The sequence below is a fragment of the Indicator indicator genome, chromosome 2, assembly GCF_027791375.1.
Source record: "Indicator indicator isolate 239-I01 chromosome 2, UM_Iind_1.1, whole genome shotgun sequence".
Lineage (NCBI taxonomy): Eukaryota > Metazoa > Chordata > Aves > Piciformes > Indicatoridae > Indicator > Indicator indicator.
The window spans coordinates 53,108,811-53,130,307 of NC_072011.1; the positions used below are offsets into that span (position 1 = coordinate 53,108,811).

A 21,497-nucleotide genomic window follows, 5' to 3' on the forward strand; every position below is an offset into this window, starting at 1 on the left:
GACAGCCCATTCCAATGTTTGATAACCCTTTCAGTGAAATAATATTTCCTAGTATCCAGCCTAAACCTCCCCTGGCACAATCTGCATCTTTTTCTTCTAGTCCTGTCACTTGCCACCAGGCTGTCCTCTTCCTTGCTCTAACCTCTCAAGTAGTTGTGATGAAGTCTCCCTCAACCTCCTTTTCTCCAGGCTGAACAACCCCAGCTCCCTCAGCCACAATTCATAGGACATGTCCCCTAGGCCCTTCATGAACCTGATTCAGGCCACACCTTGAGTATTGTGTCCAGTTCTGGGCTCCTCAATTCAAGAGAGATGTTGAGGTACTGGAACGTGTCCAGAGAAGGGCAACGAAGCTGGTGAGGGGCCTGGAACACAAACCTATGAGGAGAGGCTGAGGGAGCTGGGGTTGGTTAGCCTGGTGAAGAGGAAGCTCAGGGGTGACCTCATTGCTGTCTACAACTACCTGAGGGGAGGTTGTAGGCAGGTGGGGGTTGGTCTCTTCTCCCAGGCAACCAGCAGCAGAACAAGAGGACACAGTTTCAAGTTGTGCCAGGGGAGGTATAGGCTGGATATTAGGAGGAAGCTCTTCACAGAGAGGGTGATTGCCCATTGGAATGGGCTGCCCAGGGAGGTGGTGGAGTCGCCATCACTGGAGACGTTCAAGAGGAGACTGGATGAAGCACTTAGTGCCATGGTCTAGTTGATTGGATAGGGCTGGGTGATCAGTGGGACTGGATGATCTTGGAGGTCTCTTCCAACCTGGTTGATTCTATGATGCTATGATTCTATGATTCTAGTTGCTCTTCTCTGGATATGCTCCATCACTTCTATGTCATTCTTACAGTGAGGGGCCCAGAACTGAACATAATATTTGAGGGGTGGTCACACCAGTGCCAAGTATAGGGGGACCATCACCTCCCTGTTCCTGCTGGCCACAGTGTTTCTAATCCAAGTGTTTCTAATCCAGTTTGGTTGGCAGATATAAGAATGGTGTCAGCAGCAATACACTTGCCTGTGATGAAGACACAGAAATACTCTTTGGTTTCTCATAGATTTCAAGGGTCTTTGAATAAAATTTGTACCACAAAACATCTCAGCGATAATCTGTGCTGCTCTTGGTAAAAGGTTATGTCAGTGAGGCTTCTAGTTGAAGATTAAGGGTGCTCCAGCTGGGAGATATATTTCTTCTTTATTGTGGTTGTAACCTGTTGAGGCTGAGGTCAAACAAAGCTGAAAAAATGTTTTGTCCCTTGGCCTACAAAACTGGTTTTGCCAAAAAAACCCCAACAAAATTTAGCTTCTGCCTTCTCAGCATTTTGCTTCCTAAAGGGCTTTCTAAAATAATCTGCTTTGTAATTTAAACATGATAGCGTTATTAAGTCAAAATTATACTATGGAAAATCCATACAAATGTATCATGTAGATATGCTTTTTACAGTGTTGCCAGTAAAATCATTAGATGAATTATCTCATAAACTTCGGTATAGAAATATTTATCTATACATACTCGTTGTGGCCACATACCTCAAGCTTCTATTTGCAGCAACCCAGATTAGGAGCCTGATTTTATTTGTTCTAAGATAGATGAATTGCAAGTTTAAGGCTTCTATTTTATTGTACTGCAAAATGTGAAATGTGAGTTATTTTGTGTTTTCAAGAGCTCTGGATGAACATAATTTTTTTTTTTTGGTGTGTGTAGATATAAATTGTCTATTCTCTCTAGTTGTACTTGAAAGCTCCATTACAGACATATCTAAAATTTATTATTTTATACTTTAACACTGAAATAAAGAAAGGAACCGGTGCACCAGTTCAAAAAGGCTGCCTTCAGCTGGCATGTGTTTTGTCTACCTTTTTCTGAGTATGATCAGTTCAGCTCAAGTCCTTGCACGCTGTTTTCCTTCTCTGCACAATGAAGAGGTTCATGTTTGCCTGCCCAGCATGGACATTTATTAATGCACATGATAGTCTTCTTTATTAGGGCTAATGAATTAATGTAAGTACTGAGATGATGGGTTTCAAAGTCCATGCAAAATCACATTTCTCAGGATGTGAACACATTACATATTCCAGATCAATATTTGAAATTCAGTACAGCATTGTTATTTGGAGCAAGAGGGAAGTCCTTTCATTTAGGGTGTCCTCAATATCCTCAAGGACATTACCTAAAATAATGATATATCAGAATTTGAATCAGTTTGTGTTCATTTTCTAATTATTATGAATGATCAGCAATCATTATCTAAAATTCACATTCTCCAAACTGTGTTGTCAAGAGTGGATGTGTTTAGGTAATTGGTTAGATAAATTCAACCACAAATTTTGTTTCTCTATGAATTTTTGCATGGGTAAGAAAATAGAAGTTGTAATAAACTGCTTGGGTTTTCTTTTATGGAAAGAGATTAATTTTAAAGCAGTTCCGTACCTATAATTATTAAGTGTGATTTAATTTTAACTACCTTGTTTTTCAGGGGGATCAGATATTGAGTACCTAGATTTTTACAAGCCAGTGGTGTGGTTCTGGATCCTTGTTGGGCTTGCTTACTTTGCAGCTGTACTCAGCATGATTGGAGACTGGCTAAGAGTCATATCAAAAAAGACAAAGGAAGAGGTAAGAACATTTTGAAAGGGGAAGAGATGCTACTTTTAAAAAATCTTTGATCAGAAGTCAGATGAGCTTACAGCTGCTTAGAGCACAGGTCAAATCTGTTTATGTATGAAATATACACTGCAGGTCGAACTGCAGCAAACTTTGTTGTGGTCTAGTCAAACACACTGTGATTTTTACATGGCTGCATATAAAATTAGGTTAAATGTATTATTAAATTCACTGTGTATGCACAATCACACCTGACTTACAGGCAAAAAATTATCTAAGTATTATTCTGGATAGTAGAATGCAGTTGTTAATTTTTGAAGCAAATATAATTCTGCTTTGATTGTTTCTATAGGGAATGCAGGTATGTATAGAAAAATACTAAATAACAGATTATTTGTTTTCAAGATACCTCTGATCATTTTGTAGTGGTAAGAAAATAAATGTTTCATATCATGGAAGGTATTGGATTGAATTATTTGAATATGCCTATGTGTGTTTTACCACGGTCTCTTCAGCAGCATGCCTAGTTATTTGTAGTCAGGTGCATTACTTTCAGTTCAAATATATATTTTACTTGTAAATGTGTATTTATCATTCCAATGATGCTACCACATTTTACTTGAAATTTTGTCATTTAAGAAAATGTTCTGGTTTTGAATACATCAGAGGACAAATAATTTGCTTTGCAGCTAGCAGAGTTCAGGTTTTACTGGAATTTTGAGAATTTTTTTTTAAAGCAACGTATTATTTCCTTCTAATTTAACTCCTGTTCATCTGCATGCATCAGTTCTCTCAAATATAAAAACTCTAATTTCTTTTTGATGGAATGAATATGTTGGTTACTGTGCAGTGGCCTACTACTTACACTGTTTTAAATTGTTTTCCTAGCTGTAGGGCATGACATCAATGCCTAAATGTAATCCTGGCAATCCCTGAGTTCACAAAGACTATACTGTAAAGGGTAGCTTACAACTACATCCCTTCACTCATTACAGATCCTGCTGTTTTCTGACCTGAGGGCAGCAGCTATGGTGACAGCAGGCAGGAGGATATGAGCTGGGTACTTGGGCAGGATTAATCCCCCTTTGTGAGGCATGTGGGATGGGCAGCCCATTTTTATTGTGGTTGCTATGCTCGTAGCACTTTATAGTTGTAGATAGCACTGTGGCATGTTTGTTGTAAGTACATTTTTACCAGGCATTTCATTAGCACGTAGCTCTGAAGCTGCGAAAAAAAAAGTACCTATTTGATCAGTTTCATTTAAAGAGTATAATCTTGTGCCCCTTTTCTGTACATTTTCAAGGATTTTTATAACTTTCCTTACACAATGAGCTTTACTAGTGTCCTTAAACAGATACAAACAGAGCAGCAGATATCCCATGAGTGTTCCCATTTGCAAGATCACCGTTTTGTTTTCTGGAAAAGCACTGAGGGGGTCTGTAACACCCAATCTACACGACTTATACTGACAGCTAGAAAACCAATAGATCACTTCAAATGCCATTAACCTGCATGGTTTTTCTTCATTATTTTGAATTTCAGAATTAAGTCTGTCTAGCTCATTTTTTGCCTCTCAACTAGATAAAAAATAAGAGCAGGACAAGCACACATAGTGCTAACTGTGTGCACTCCCTTAGTGTCTAACTATTCTCAGCTTGGACCATTTCCTAAAATGCATTTAGTTTCTTTGGGTTACTCGTTTCTGAATTCTTGAAAAAACATCATATGACTGTGGCACTGTGATTTGGAACATTTCCTCAGACACAGGTGACAATTTAGTTCTTCACACTACTTCCTAGAATTAATCTGGTCTTTAATCTCACTTATCTCAAACTATTCTCTCTTATCCGGACAGTGAGATTTCTGAATAAGGTGTTGTCTTGACTATATAATTGCACATAGCACTCTGAGGGTTTAATCTTGTTTAGAGTGTTTCATTAACCATATTATTATAATGATAATATCTTAAGAATGTTTTAATTTTATGTTATCCTGAATTTATTTTATACTGAAGCTATTTCACTACAGACTAACTTTGGAAAAGATGCAAGGAAACAAGAACAATCTCATGGATTCCTTTAACATATTAAATCCATTCCTATTTTTATCAAGTAAAACTCTATTTGCCAGGTTATGTGGGACAGTATTATAGCAAACTTTCTTTCCTCAGGCACCAGGAATGTATGCTTTATTTCATCATTCCATTTTTCTTACCTTTATAGCCTAAACAAGCATATTAATTTTGTCTACAGAAAGGAAAACCTCATTCTTCACATATATCCAGATTCTCTTGGCTGTTGCAGGTGTTCAGGATTTGGCTGTACACAAGTGTCTTGTGTGTTAACCCCTTGCTTAGGCCTGTCTGAGAATTTATAACAGAATATGGCAATTTGAAAATGCTACAGGTTTAAAAATGATGGAAACCAGTTTGAGAACTGAATTCTGGAATAGCACAACTTCTGTGCTACTTCCAGAAATAATTTTTCATCTTTCTATTCTACCCTAATAATGCCTTGTAGGAAGAAACTGCTCTAAATATATTGCATTTTTTATAAGATTGGCTGTGTTTGAACAGAAGTGTTGTTAAATGTTCACTTTAAAGGTACGGTTTTATGATTGAAAACTGCTCTCTTAGCTCATCTGTATTACCTGCCTAGGAAAATTTAGGTGAAGAAGCTGAGGGAATTGAGTTGAAATGCAGTTATCCACTCTCCTATTCCATCAGAAGCCAGAAGAGGTTCTGAATTTCTTGTCTTTTTTTTTTTCAGTTAAATTTGCGTCAGCTAAAGTTAGGTATGTTCAGCCTCTATGGATGCAGATTACATCAGAGGAACCTGTCTAGAGTTCAAATAGTAGAAATTAGTGTAATGGAAAATCCTATTTCTAAGTATGTGTTATGAACTGTCTTTTAAGGAAACATTTTGTCAGTCAGGGAGATACCTCATCATAACCTAAGGATAGCTTTTGAAATTAAAATGTTATATACTCAAATCTGCTGAGTGATAGAGGCTATGGTAAAATCTTGAAGACCATAATTAAAGCACTCTTAAAACTTAAGCAGTTTGATATATTTACTATGAAACATAAACCACTGAAATCTTCCTTCACAAAACTTACTCACTATAGGTATCAATACCTACAAGCAACCAAGATTTTAAGTAGGATTTGTATCATACTTTTCATGAAAAAAATAGCAGTAGCCTGCCATGTTTTAGATAAAGGAGGGTGCAGATAATTCAATAGTCACCACTTGTCTTGGTTGCAGCAGTTTGAGACCAAGAGCTGATAGCAGCCAGGTGTGGTGAATTTTACCAGAGTCCAGGATGAAGACAGAGGGGTTGCAAATGTTGAAAAGCCCCTCTTCCCCTCAACAACCACAACTGCATCTCAGCAGAGGTATTTGATTTATCTTTTGATAGGCATCCATAATGATCTCATTTATGCCTTTTCCTGTGGTCTAAAGTAAAAAACAATTTTATCAAAGCGTATTTAGTGTGTATATTGTGAAAGGAAACCTCCATATTCCAGGAAGTGGGCTTGTTGAATATCACCTTATATCTATAGTCGTGTTTACATTTTTCTTAATATGGTTACATTGTTCATAAAAGTGGTTTGCATAAGACTTTGTGTTAATAGTGCATTCCACTTTAAAAAAAAAAAAGCATCTTTTGTTTTTTATTCTTTTCACAAGGTACTACCAGGAAAATTTGTTGTAAGCAAAAAAGTCCGATCAGATATCCACTAATCCCACACAATGCTTAATTTTGATATTAAAATCCAGATAAGCAGAATGACTGTCAGTTGCTCAAATGGCTTTTGTCTCCTGAAATACTTTCTGAGAATTTTGAATACATCAAATAGGGATGGAAGTGAAAGACAAGTAGAGACAGAAGTGGGAGTTTTAGAAGGGTAGATCTGCTCCTGGAAGCAGTTCATACAGTAAGATAGATGAAGTGTCAGAAAGTCACTGGAACATGCTGTGTGCTATAATCTTAAGTAGGCGGTCTGTCTCTGAAGTTCAGCTTCAGCTGTGCTAGCTTGCCTTAAATTCCCTCCTCTTCATTGTTCTCTATACTCTGATTACTCAAGAGCACTGTTAAAGTCTTCTGATTTTAGTCTTTTTGGAAGGTAAAATTTCAACAGTGTTTTTTAACTTGTCATAGTTTTCTTCAGAAGCTTCTGAATTTCAATGTTTCCAGCAAAAATGCCTATCCAACCAAGAATCTTAGTCATTTAGAGTGTACATTTAAAATTCCTGTTTTTAAAATTAAGTCCTTATGTCCCTCGGCCTCATGATATTCTCTTTGTGAAGCTCTAGTCCAGACTCCATTCAAGTCAATAAAAATGCAATTCATCTCCAATGTAGATAACAACATCTGACCTAGTCATCTACATTCCTTTTACAGTCAGTGAAGGGAAATGAGTGTTTCTAGAATGATCCATTTAAATTTTTAAGGCATCTACCATATGAGATGAATTGCATCCTGAAAGAGCCTGTTGTCTTCACTACATATGAAAAGCCCAGACGACTGACTCAGTTTGGACAAGAGGTGTTTCATTCTGGATGTCTTTCTTTTGAACTGAACAATATGGATCTAGCTTTAAAGACTAAGCCTAAAACTTCACGAGAAATAGCACATTGGGTTGTGGAAATTCAAGAGCCAATTGTATCTTTGATATTTATAAACAACTTAAACAACTTTGACTCATCTGAATCATCGTTCAGTTTAATCTTGGCAGCCAGTGGCAGAGCTGTCACTCATGTCTGTCAAAACAGAATTAAACTTGTCATGATGCATTATTGCACTCCCTATAACATATCTTTTCCTTTTACTAGCTTCAGGCTGAAGGTGCTAACACAGCATCAGGTTCACCTCCTAAAGAGAAATTGAACCCATCTATCATGTTCCTTGAGAAAGGACACTAGATGTAGGCCATATGCATGAAAAGATGAAAAAAATGAGAGTACTCAAGTGAGAAAACGTTTTCTAACGTTTTAATGAGTTGAACTGGCATGCCAGGCAAACAAGAATCAGAAGTTGTTCAGTGAAGGTGTGTGACCAAGGAGAAGGAAGAAGTTCTTTAAATGACAGTGAGCTCTTAACCTAGCTCTCACTGTTTTAAGAAGCAAAAACTGTTCCATTAGAGATGAAGGTGTTAAGAATAACTCTTCAGCCTGGTGAGCAGAGGCTTTTTACGATGGTCTGAGCCAATTGCTGATCCATTGTGCATTGTTATGAGTAAGATGGATCAGCTTCTGTTGAAGAAAGCAACTGTTTGGGCTTTTCTTTTACATATAGAAAATTTTAAAAAAAGACAATTGCAGTAGTTTTAAGAATTGTATATCCACAAGTTCAATGAATAGGTTAGACTGACTTGATGGAAGTCTGTTCCTAGAAAGCACTGAATAGTTGTTTTGTGAAAGGAATTGCGTATAAAGTCCTTTTTCAAGGAAGTGATACATAGGGCTGACACAATGCAAGCAGGGGATCCATGAATTTCTGTAGTAAAATGGTGTTACTGCTGCAGATGTTATTAAAAGGTACATTGCTAGAAAACAGTCCCTAGATCATAGAATCATAGAATCAACAAGGTTGGAAAAGACCTCAGAGATCATCAAGTTCAACCTGTCACCCAGCACCTCATGACTAACTAAACCATGGCTTCAAGTGCCATGTCCAATCCTTTTTTGAACACCTCCAGGGCACATTCCAGTGGCAGATCACTCTTTCTGTGAAGAAATTTCTCCTCACCTCCAGCCTAAACTTCCCCTGGTGCAGCTTGAGACTGTGTCCTCTTGTTCTGGTGCTGGTTGCCTGGAGAAGACACCAACCCCTTCCTGTCTACAACCTCCTTTCAGGTAGTTGTAGAGAGCAATAAGGTCTCCCCTGAGCCTCCACTTCTCCAGGCTAAACAGTCCCAGCTCCCTCAGCCTCTCCTCACAGGGCTTGTACTCCAGACCTCTCACCAGTCTAGTTGCCCTTCTCTGGATACGTTCAAGTATCTCAATGTCCTTCTTAAATTGAGGGGCCCAGAACTGGGCACAGCACTCAAGGTGTGGTCTAACCAGAGCTGAGTCCAGGGTAGAATGACTTCCCTGCTCCTGCTGGCCACACTATTTCTGATGCAGGCCAGGATGCCATTGGTCTTCTTGGCCACCTGGGCACACTGCTGGCTCATGTTCAGCCTCCTGTCAACCAGTACCCCCAGGTCCCTCTCTGCCTGGCAGCTCTCCAGCCACTCTGTCCCCAGCCTGTAGCCCTGCATGGGGCTGTTGTGGCCAAAGTGCAGCACCTGGCACTTGGACTCATTGAATGTCATCCTGTTGGACTCTGCCCATCTATCCAGCCTGTCAAGGTCCCTCTGCAGAGTTCTCCTGCCCTCTAATAGATCAACACCTGCCCCCAGCTTGGTGTCATCTGCAAACTTACTAATGGTGGACTCTATGTCCTCATCCAGATCATCAATAAAGATATTGAACAGGATTGGGCCCAACACCAATCCCTGGGGGACACCACTAGTGACAGGCTGCCAGCTGGCAGTGGCACCATTCACCTCCACTCTCTGGGCATGGCCCTCCAGCCAGTTCCTAACCCAGCACAGAGTGCTCATGTCCAGGCCATGGGCTGACAGCTTGGCCAGGAGTTTGCTATGGGTGACAGTGTCAAAGGCCTTGCTGAAGTCCAGGTAGACTACATCCACATCCTGCCCCACATCCACCAGGCAGGTCAGCTGGTCATAACAGGAGATCAGGTTGGTCAGGCAGGACCTGTCCTTCCTAAATCCATGTTGGCTGGGCCTGATCCCTTGGCCATCCTGCAGGTGTGCTGTGATTGCCCTCAAGATGATCTGCTCCATAATCTTGCTTGGCACTGAGGTCAGGCTGACAGGCCTGGAGTTTCCAGGATCCTCCATCCAGCCCTTTGTGTGGATGGGCATCACATTGGCCAGCTTCCAGTCATCTGGGACCTCTCCAGTGAGCCAGGACTGGTGGAAAATGATAGACAGTGGCTTGGCTAGCAGCTTGGCCAGTGGCTTGGCCAGCTCGTCTGCCAGCTCTCTCAGTATCCTAGGATGGATCCCATCTGGTCTCATGGACTTGTGAGTATCCAAGTGGCTCAGCAAGTCTCTAACTGCTTCCCCATGGATTTCAGGGGGACTGTACTGCTCCCTGACCCCATCTACCGGTTCAGGAGGCCAGTTATCCTGAAGCCCTCCTGTCTTACTGTTGAAAATGGAGGCAAAAAGGGTATTGAGTACCTCTGCCTTTTCCTCATCTTTGGTTACAATACTCCCCTCCAACTCCAATAAAGAGTGGAGATTCTTCTTGCCCCTCTTTTTAGCATTAGTATATTTATAAAAATTCTTTTTATTATCTTTCACAGAAGTGGTCAGTTTAAATTCTGACTGGGCTTTTGCCTTTCCAATTTTTCTCCTACATGCTCTAACAACATCCTTAAACATATTCTGTTACCTTCCCCGCTTTCCAAAGGCTATATACTCTCTTTTTCCCCCTTAATTCCTTCAAGAGATGCTTGCCCATCCAGGCTGGTTGCCTTCCCCAGTGGCTCATCTTTCGGCACATGGGCACAGCCTGTTCCTGTGCCTTCAAGAGTTCCTGTTTGAAGTAGGTCCAATCATCCTGAACCGCTGTGTTCTTAACAGCTGCTACCCAGGGTACTCTCTGAATTAGTTGCTTAAATAAGGGTTCTATTATTGCACCTCCTTATTTCCCTGTATATTGAAAACTCCACTATCTCATGATCACTGCACCCTAGACCTCCTCCTACCATCACATCTCCCACCAGCCCTTCTCTGTTTGAGAACAGCAGGGCAAGCAGGGCTTGACCCCTGGTAGGCTCACAAACATCTGTGATTTAAACTTTGGAAAGAATACAGAGGGCTACAAAAATGCCAAAAGAGCTGTCTGAAGTCTGCCTAGCATTAAAAGTTTTTCTGCACTCCATCCAAGTTCTATAAAAAAAGTGCATTTATGAAAGAATAGCCACATTCAAAAAGGTGATCATTTCTAATCATTTCTGTGAGATGGGGGAAAACATAAAAGTCTTTCTACAGTAAATACAGCCATAGCTCTCAGGTCAAATTTGACAAATGACAGGACAAAAAACCAACCAACCAACCAAAAAAACCCCAAACCAAAAACCCACCACCCAAACCCCTCTCCAGCATGGAAAGATGGGAGTACAGTCTGTCCATAATGTCTCAAAGAGTCTCAAGAGATGTATTGAGTGGTATTGGTGTCAGGAGAAGGTAGAAATGGCTGACCTGGTTTTGAACACACTTTGATCTCTTCCCTTCTCAAAAGACTGAGTATAAGTCATCCAGTTGGTGTTCTCAGCTCTACCCTAGCAACAGTTTGTAAGACTGAGTTTCTGTATTGATCACTCTTTTACAAGTACACTGCAGTACTATGTGCAGTAATGAATATGACAGAACATGTTGTTCTGAGACTCAGAAAAAACGAATCTGCTGATGTTTTTCCACACTCTTTTTGAGAGGTCTTTTCTCATAGCTTTGTGTACTTTGAATGTGTGACGCCAGATTCAACACTCACAAATGTAACATCTGCATTGTTATTTTGGTGTGGTTTATATTTATATCACACCTCTTAGCTGGGCGTATTATAGCCCTTTAGAGGCAGCTGTTTTGTTATTGCATATTAAGTATCAGGTCCCAAAGTGATGCTGATGTGGAGCTGATTACAAGAGATGTGCTGCCTAAATGCACTTCCTTGAGCAGCATGGCTCACTGTGCCTGCTGAAAGGAGGGGGCACCTTGTCTGCCAGTCCCCACATCTGGCCCTGCTCCTCCTTGACTTGTTGTGTGACTGACTGGTTCAGGGGACATGGAAATGTCTCCAGATTGGGCTACATGCAACCAGGTAGTGTTGGCAAAAGCTACTGAATATGCAAAAATCAAATGAGCAAATGACTTATCTTCATAATATGAGAAATTGATTAATGAGGAGGGAGTTATAGCAGTGGCATTTCTTGGAGTTAATTGCCCTGAAGGTACATTATCATGTTTTACATGAAGAAATCTTGCTTTTGGAGATGCAAGATGCTACTGGGACAAATATGTCTGTGATTTAACTGTATTGTCAGAGTGATAATTAATCTGGTATCTGTTCAGCCCACATCTTCATGATTAATATTCCTGAAAACTTTACTTTTTAAAAGCTAATCTCTTGGATATTGTTAGGAAAAGACATCAAAACATGTTAGTAATACTGAGTATGTATGCACTTGATATCTGTCCTGTGGTGGAGACCCTAGACAAAGCCAGTTCAGCAGAATGCCATTGCAATTTCAAGTGTTGCTGACAGTAAGAAGTCTGCTTTGCAGTCCTGGATAAAAAGGACTGAAGAATCTACAGAATATTTTTCTCTACAAGGAATGAGCTCAGTTCTAATACTAGAGTTGAACAACTGAAGTGGAGATGTAATATTTCACCCAAATATCACTTTTAGATATTGATATTAGAAAGTTGAAAAATAAATTATACTGGGACTCGACCATGTAGTTACAATAGTCATTCTTTACTTGGTACCAAGCCAAAATTAAGAGTCCTTTTTAAAAAAAAAAAAGTTTCCTTTAGTGTATCTTTATAAGCTAAAAATGTCCAATGAGTTTATGATACAGTTGTCTCCTGTGGGAGAAAGTCGAAACAGTTGTTCAACTGCCTGTGGCTTGGGTTTCATTATGCTTCTAGTATAATTCTTAAAATGTTTGCTATTTCTGGCTGCAGCAAAGACACTGACTGTGTAGTGCAGACAGAATACATGCTGTTCTCCTGAACCACCTTAGGCTCAGGTGGTAGAGCTTTATGTAAACCTAAATAGTTTCTTGTGGTTAATATAGGTGGATGCCGCTCACTCATCAAGGTGCAAGAGGGGTTGGATGGCTCTCTGAGGTAGATGAAACAACTGAATAGAACAGCCAATTTCGACAGGAAAATGTCAGCATCATTTTTATCTTTGGAAGTTTATTAATAAAGCAGAACATTAGAGACTGAGACAATGAGGCGAATTAACTTGTGTACAGCACTGAGACACACAAACAAGCACTTCTGTGCAAAGAGGTGTCCAATGAGCAATATTCAATAATAGCTCTGAGGCAGTACCTAACATAGCAGTGTTCATATTTCTGGAAACAAAAAAGAAGTACAACAATTAACTGCGGTGACTGTTAGAATATCTGGTTCTGCTTTTGTAGACATGATTTTGTTTTTAATTTTGTACTCTACCTGGTTTTATTTTGTTGAATTAGACCATGATAGAACAAGAGGACCATTTCTGTATCTACCATCTGTCACATCTCTACAAAACATATTCCCACAGCTGCCACCATAGATGTTCCTTCACAAAAAAAAAAAAAACCAAAAAAAAAAAAAATCATGGAGTCTCTGCATTCCCATTGGAGAATGTGGTTCGTTTCATCCAAGGCATCAGATGTGATTGTGCAATTTATGTGAGTGAAACCAAACAGTTATTACTAACCGGAATAAACTCACAAACATTACTTATTACAGGACCAAATAATCCATTTTCCAGTAGGATAGCATTGTTCCCAAAGCATTTCTGACCACCATGGCTATAAAATACAACTATGTAATGTCCAGGAGATAAAAATTCCACAAACTAGAACCTTTTCCCCTTTAATAGATGCCTAAAACCCAGACAGATGTGTATACCAATCAGGGTAACCAAAAAGGAGATCACATACTGCTTAATTTGTGCCATTTACTTTAAAATTAATGTCTAGTAGCTAAAAGACCTGGAGTGGAATAGTTCTTTGCTACAGGGCTGAAGTCCTGACAGAATGAAAGAATAGAAGGTAGTGGTTAAACACCTGGGAAAGCTCAGCATAGGTACTGAGGTGCCTGAGGTATTTCTACATTTTATTTTATTATTGGTTACCTTTAAAGACAAGTAGAGCAGTCTTCTTTAAATACTTTAAATACACAGATTACAGCACAACAGGGTTTGGGTACTTACTAATAATGCTGTAATTACAGAAATACTAAAAAACAGGTAATTGGTATGGGAATTTATTTAGTTATACTATGAATGTATAGGAAATGCACGTGCTTCAATAAAAGTTGCTGTGAAACTTGTCTTTTTTTCTATACTACACTGCAGTCTTCTCTAGCCTGTAGACATGTACCATCTCCATGGAGAAAGACCTTGGAGTCCTAGTGGACAGCAAGCTCTCCACGGGACAGTAAAGTGCCCTTGTGGTCAAGAGGGCCAGTGGTATCCTGGGGTGCCTCAAAAAAAGTGTGTCCAGCAGGTCTAGGGAGGTTCTTCCCCTCTACTCTGCCCTGATGAGACCACACCTGGCACACTGTGTTCAGTTTTGGGCTCCCCAATTCAAGAGACACAAGGATATGCTGGAGAGAGGCCAACAGAGAGCCACAAGGATGATTAGGGGTCTTGAGCATCTCCCCTGTGAAGAGAGACTGAGAGCCCTGGAGCTCTTTATGCTTGAGAGGAGAAGACTGAGAGGGGATCTCATCAATGTGTATAAATATCTGAGGAGTGGGTGTCAAATGGAGGGGGCCAAGCTCTTTTCAGTGGTCACAGTAATAAGACAAGGAACAATGGATACAAACTTGAACACAGAAGGTTTCACTTCAACATGGGGAGAAACTTCTTTACAGTGAGGGTGACAGAGCACTGGAACAGGCTGCCCAGAGAGGCTGTGGAGTCTCCTTCTCTGGAGACTTTCCAAACCTGGCTGCCCAGAGAGGCTGTGGAGTCTCCTTCTCTGGAGACCTTTCAAACCTACGTGGATGCATTCTTGTGCAGACTACCCTAGGTGATCCTGCTATGGCATGGGGGTTGGACTCAAAGTTCTGTGGAGGTCCCTTCCAACTTCTAACATTCTGTGATTCTGTGGCAACTGATGTAGTGAACATAAATTTGTGTCCAGCAGTAGCTCGGGTGGGCATAGGTGGCATACACTTGCCCAGAACTGCAGGCAAGTGAGATGGCAAGTAGATAAACCCTCCTGTCAATGCAGGGAATGAAGCTACCCAGGAGCTGCATTGTTAAACTCATCAACCCTCTCTGTACCTGCTTGGGTTTTTTTTCTGTTTTGATTTTCAAGTGTGACTTTGAGAACAATTTCTGTGAGTGTTGGATGAGTTTCTTGAAAGCTAAGATAATGCTATGTGCTCTACTCTGCTGCCTGGATAATGTGACATGTACATGCTCTTTCTAGTTACGTCTCTTAGTACCATATTGTGGAGAGGTTAATTGGATGTGTTATTTTTAAGTAACAGGAAAAAAGTACATTGAAGAGGAAAAATGAAGCTGCAAAACACTTATGAGAATGCATTAGGGATAAATGTTAGAAATTATATACTAAGGAATATCTAGAATGTTATGAATATCTGTAATGAAGACCACTTTTTTGGTTTTTAATCTAAAATAGATGGTTATCTCCAGCTCATCTACTTCCTCTTGAATTAATTTTTTTCTTATTTTCCCTAACATGACCATTGTAAAATGTATGAGCCCTGTATGCCAAAGGGAGACACCAAAAAGTATAGCTATGAAAGAGAAAGCTATATGCATTATTAAGAAACACATATTTTCATTTGCTATTTCTATGCCACTTTTTTTCTTGTTTGGTAGTTAGTGGTTTACCTCTTTCCATATTGTAACTTTCAAGTCATGGATCTGAGTTTCATTTGAGAACTACGTATTCCTTTGCGTTCTGTAAGCAGAAGTAGATTGGCTATTGTAATGCTGGGAATTTTCCTCCCTGACAGAGAGGAACAAAATTAAGGCAAAGTTATGTTAGATAAATGTGTATTTCTTTTGATTCCTTTAAGGATGTCCTTCATTAGACTTTTGGGTTTTCCTGTCAGAGCACAGATGCAGTTTAGTTCAAAGTACAGATTATGCATGTAAAAGTTATGGCTACATGTCTTGTGCTGTCCAGACCACACTTCATAGGATGTGGTCTTCCTACATGGTGGGCAGTTTTGTTTGGATATCCATTCTTTGGATATCCTCTGTGAGCAGAGTGTCCAGAAAGATCTTCAAACTCCTGACAAGTATAAATAATTAGAGTAAATATACTGAAGATTAAAGCAGATACTTCAGTATCTTCAAATGTGTTCTGGGTTTTTTTTGTGTGTGTTTTTTGTTGGTTTGTTTGTTTGTTTGTTTTGTTTTGTTTTGTTGTCTTTTTGGTCTTTTAACTGTAGCATCCCCATGGACATACATTCTGGCTTATGCTGTTGGCCTCTGTCCAAGCATGGAGCTCAGCTAGACAATGAGAAAGCTAAAATTTGGTGGTGATGAAAATGGATAGAGAGTTTTGGTCTCAGCAGTGATGCTGGCTGAGAGCCAGGTTTAGGTCATCATTAATTTAGAGGGGTTTTGACAGGAACATGTGAAGGAATGGCTGCTTAATGTCCATGTTTTTTCCTATTTCTGTCAAATTTAGTATATCTGACTTTTGGTGCTAAAGTATATGCACATCTGTGGAACTTTTTGGTCATTGGGGAAGTTCATGCAGTATTTTTTTTTGATGTATGGTTGAAAACAAACTCCCAAAAACTCAAAAGTGACTTTAACAGGAATGAGTAGACGCAGATCAAAATTGTTCAGAGTCTATTATTCATTATATCCTAATATAGTAAATGTGACATTTGCACCACAGGTAGACAGAGACAGCTTAACATAGACATGTAGAGATCTTACTAGAGATGACCTGTGGTATTTGAGACACCCCGATGGGGCTGTCAGATATGACAGATAATGTATGGGATACCAGGCCCATCTGCAGTGGTAACTGGAGGCCAGACACCCTGTGCTGGGCAAAGAACTGAGTCAATGCCCTTTATTGGATAGAAGGTATCTAGTTTTTTGTGGTGAAGTATGCTGTGTGGAATATTTAGTTGTGTTACTATTAATGTATTTCATGAGAATTTGTCATTGATGCTTATCTTTTTTGGTCTCTATAGCAGTAAGGTTCATAAATACGTAATAAAGTTACTAGCTGATGATATTCAAAGTACTACATTCAAAGGTTAGAGTTGATACTCCTTGTGAAATATATCTAACACCTTCCAGTCTAATTTGGACTAATTAGAAAAAGTTGTTTACTATGAGGGTGGTGAGACACTGAAACGAGTTGCCCAGGCAAATTGTGGGCACCTTATCTTTGGAAGTGTTTAAGATCAGGCTGGATGAGACTTTGAGCAACCTGGTCAGGTGAGAGGTGTCCCTGCACATGGCAGGGGAGTTGGAACTAGATGATCTTTAAGGTCCCTTCCAACTCAAGCCATTCTGTGTGGAGGAAGTCAATCCTCGAGCTGGGTTAGGGACTGTGTCCGCAGTACTGGTGACATTTCAATTCCTTGAAGTTTAGGCATGAACGGCAGCATCAGATTATTGCTGCTTACTGTATTGCTGAAGTGCTGTGACTGTTACATGTTCCTATTACTTTTGAAATATTTCATCATTCAGCCTTATGTAAAAGTACTTAGTTGTCAATAATTTATGTGAAAAAGAGGCGTTGTCCTTGTGTCACTCTGCCCCCAACTATAATGGCTGCACAGCTACAGAGCTGTGTGCTATGCTGTGTAATAAGGCAAGAGAATTGGAGAAAAGTAAATAATTGTTACATTAGCTGGGTATGTTAAGAGTTTTTTGGATCAGAATAGGCAACTGGCATTTCAATCACTTTGCATAAGACATTTTGTGGCTGTCAGCCCCTAGATGGAGAGGAGCTGTAATGCAGTGTGATAAAATGCCGTACCCTAAGGACAGAAATAGTCTGAACATACACAGAAATGTCCCTATGGAACTCAGAGGGATCAGATTAGAATAGCAAGTTGCTTATGTACACTGGTAGTGAAAAATTGCACATTTCTTTTCCTATAACCTTTTGTGCTTGAGTCTGTAAGTGCTGTGGAATTAAGAGTTTTATTCTGAAGAAATAACATTTATCTGAGTGCATTTCAGTTCACACAAAAGCTAGGGGCTGAAAGCAGTAATTTAGGGCACACACAGCCCACACAGCACTGAACTTCTAGTTTCTCATGCTGTGCCAATTACTTCTGTTTTACTACTAATGCATTTCAGTTCTGCTTAGCAATAAGACTGCATTTTTAATTTTTTTTCTAATGATTTTGATATAAACTGAACTTATGCCAGGCAGCATCATAGCTCTGGTCTACAGGCAGATAGAACTGAGTACACCATGTTCATGTTCCACATCACATTAACTGGAACATGAATCTACCTCCAAAGGAATATTTAATGATGTTCTTCAGCAGTCATCAGATATGCTAACAACCACCATTTTAAAATTCTCCTGAATAACTTATGTGCACAAGAGTTAAAATATAGCATCTTGCCCTGTGCAAGACAGGTTCATCGCTAGCGAGGTGGGCTGGCAAGGGAATTCTGAGCCTGTCCTAGGGATTACATGGACGTGTATTCTTCAGAAGCATGGCCAGGTTTTTTTTCTTTACTGGTAAAACAAGAGAGAAGTGGAAACTGAAATCACTAGTAAAAGGAAGGTTAAAAAGCATGTGCAAAAAAAACAGTTTAAGATGCTTGTAGCTTTCAGTTGGTTGCCAACATGCAGTTTTAAAGCAACTGATCTGATAACATCCCTTGAATGTCATCATTTGCAGTGGCAGAGATGTGTGCCTGAGCCAAACAACCAGTCTGGTAGATGCTTGGGTGAGTTGGTGAGGGGTACAAATGTGTAGGGTAAAATAGGAACCTATACACTGTCTCTTTGCTCCCCTAGATAGAAGCTCACTCCAGAACCTGAGCTGCCTGTCTCTAATAAAGCTGGGAAAAAGGACAAAACTGCCCAAGGCTGTGCAGTGATACTGCTTATCATATTTTTATTATTTGTTTACTAAAATAAAAATATTGTAGCAGCTGCAATATTTCAGCATTACAGATTTCATTACTTTCAGATCTGAAGTGCAGTGTGTCTGATTCTAATTGCACAATTTAAATACTAATAATCATTTAGCTGGGTGAGTCCTCTGTGTATTTTACAGATAACAGTCCTGGATTAGAAAATATATATAACGGGTCCATATTAGTCATCTGTGTAATTCACTGAGGCTGAGACAGATGTAATAAAATGACCTCTGGGTAAAGAGATATTTTCTTTTGTTTCTGGAGGGGGAAATTTTCCCTGAAACCCAGTCACCCCTGTGTGAGCTGATTATTTTCTACCTCCATTCTATTCCTGTTTTCTGCTGCACTGCAAAGCGTGAATAAGTCCATGACCACTTTTCTTTGATGCTTTACCTCCCCCCCTGCCACCTTCTCTGTGTTATTTTTGTTATTTATTATTTCTGTACTCACCAAGTCCAAGTTTGCTTGCCAATGATTGAAATTCTGGACTGAGCAGTACTAGTTAGACTAATTTATTTAAGTAGGTTAATTCTTCAAATGCTTTGCTTTGGAGCTATATTTATCAGCAGTCTATCTTCCCTGTGCTATGCCTTCCCACTATTAAACTGCCTACAAAGCAGAGATTTAAAGGGAGACAATCTATTTCCTTTGCAGCTATAATGAGATAATCTCTTCAAAAGGTGCCTCCTTTAATTAATGATGTAACTTGTTTACTATTGTAACAGTTGTTTGGTTGAAATACATCAGCAAAAATATAAATAGCATACAAAAAAACTACAAGGCCATAGTTAATTTCAGACCAATATCTGAGTGAGCTGCTCAGTCTACCTCATGCTGTATCTGAGGGAAAAATAAGGACTATTTGGGATTCTCTGCCAGCAGCTGCTTTCCTCCCTCTCCTCAACCCAGCCCTCAGACCTTCGGCTTCCTAGTATAAAAATTATGGCAGGTATTTAGTGAAAATGGATCAGCCTTTGCCATAAAGGCCATCAATGTAAGGACATAGAGAGTTAAAGCACAGCAACTGATTGGGCAGCAGAGATCTACATGCATTCATGAAATGGTAGTGATGGCACAAACCTAGCAACTTGAAGCCAGTCTGACTGGAGATCTGCACATAGCAGGGGAAATAGCCCCTTCCAGCCATGGGGTGAGTGTACAGCAATGGCAAACATCATGCCACGTTTCTTCAGGTGTGATTGGTTAACAGCTCTCAAAGTTCCACTCTGCAGTTGTCTTCTTGCTGCTTTTTAGTATACCATTGCAGTAAGCAGACATGTTGCTGACAGCATGGAAACTGTTGCTGTACTGGTGCTACGTTTGAGCAAGCACAGAGAGAATACAAGCAGCTGATATTTTTCTTTAAAAAAAGCTTTTCTGTCTAAATTTAGAAAATACTTTGCCAAGTCTCCCAGGGATCTTTCCACAGACAGTAAGAGCACTTGTTTATAACCCTGCACCCGAGTAGCAATGCATAATAGAGCCCGGATTACTGGGATTTCAGCATCCACTGACCAGCTGGGTACTGTGCACGTGTCAGTGTTCTGCAGCTTCTCTGTATTGTTGACTGCCTATAATTAAAGAAACAAACTTTAGCAGAAAATATTTTTGTTGTGTTTTTGGAAGTTGGTTAACTCTTTAGTAGTGTGACATTTTTGTCTTCCTTAGTTCTATTAATGAAAGAGTGAATCTGTGGCATGAGAAATCTGTGCTGGCAGCAGTGGTAACTCTTCCCAGTCCAAACCTGTGTTGTGGTCTTGTTGGGCTCTTGATCCTAAACAGTGTCTGAAGACTTCTTCTTTCTTTCTTTTTTTTTTTTCCCTCCTCATTTTTGCTGCAGGTAGGGGAATTCAGAGCCCATGCTGCAGAGTGGACAGCCAATGTCACCGCAGAGTTCAAAGAAACTCGAAGGCGCCTGAGCGTGGAGATCTATGACAAGTTCCAGCGAGCTACCTCCATCAAAAGGAAGCTCTCTGCAGAACTCGCTGTCAACCACAATCAAGACCTGACTCCTTGCAAGAGAACCCTGTCAGTCAACCATCTCACCAGTGAGAAGGACATCTTGCCAGCTCTAACAAAGACAGACAGCATTTACATGAACGGTTTGACTCCGCACTGTGCAGCAGAAGAGATAGCTGTTATTGAAAACATTAAGTAGCCATGACTTTGGATCCCAGTCCCTGAGAAGCTCTTGGCTTAGACTAGCCATATACCCTTTTTCTCTCCACCTTGTTGATGATCAATGCCAATAGCATTTTATATGTGTGCATGAGTTCCACAGAAACTACAGTCCAGATTTACCATCACATCTCTTCAAAGACACAAAGATGAATGGCACTTCTGTTATCGAAAGATGCTGGAACAAGGAATGTCTTCTGCCTTTATCTGCCCAGACTGTTTTTCACTTCTAATGTGCCATACGGCCTCAAGAATGAATCACACTTCTTTATGGTAACAATGTAGCTTTGAGGGATCAGTCCTTTAAAATTTCAGGGTCTACCTTACTGAGCCTAGGAATGGACCATTTCTGGACTACAACACATTTGTAAATGGCAAGAAATTCTTATGCAGCCTTTTACCTAAGAAATTTTTGTCAGTGCCTTATCTTTTGAAGAACCAGAACCTCTACAGTTCCTGTATGGTTTTTGTTTGGTTGGGTCATATTTTTTTTTTTTTCATGAGAAGTGTATTTCATTTGAGCTTTCATTCTTCTTGAAATGATGGTGTTTTAATGGGTGTCTGTGGTGAAGATACCAACCAGCATGAATAAATGCCAAAACTCAACAATCATCAGATGATGTTCTTAGCTCTAAATTTGAAGGCACTGCAGTTTCAGACGTTGCAAACACATCCCCAAGAAGCATTTTTGTTTTACTCAGGTTCAGCTGATACTTATTCACATTAACTTGCAGAATTTGCTGACCCTCCTGGGGTCTTACTTTTTCAAGCAAAGTTCAGCAGTTGTTTTTTGTC

At 39.9% G+C, this 21,497-nt stretch overlaps 1 protein-coding gene across 1 annotated transcript in view; it reads left to right on the forward strand.

Annotated features, from left to right (window-relative positions):
- Window positions 1-20,682, forward strand: part of KCNK2 (potassium two pore domain channel subfamily K member 2) — a 138,432-nt gene extending 117,750 nt beyond the window's left edge. Inside the window, 2 exon segments of the mRNA XM_054397185.1 lie at window positions 2,472-2,611; window positions 20,365-20,682. Coding sequence (XP_054253160.1) covers window positions 2,472-2,611; window positions 20,365-20,682 — 458 coding nt within the window.
- The last annotated feature ends 815 nt before the right edge of the window (window positions 20,683-21,497 follow it).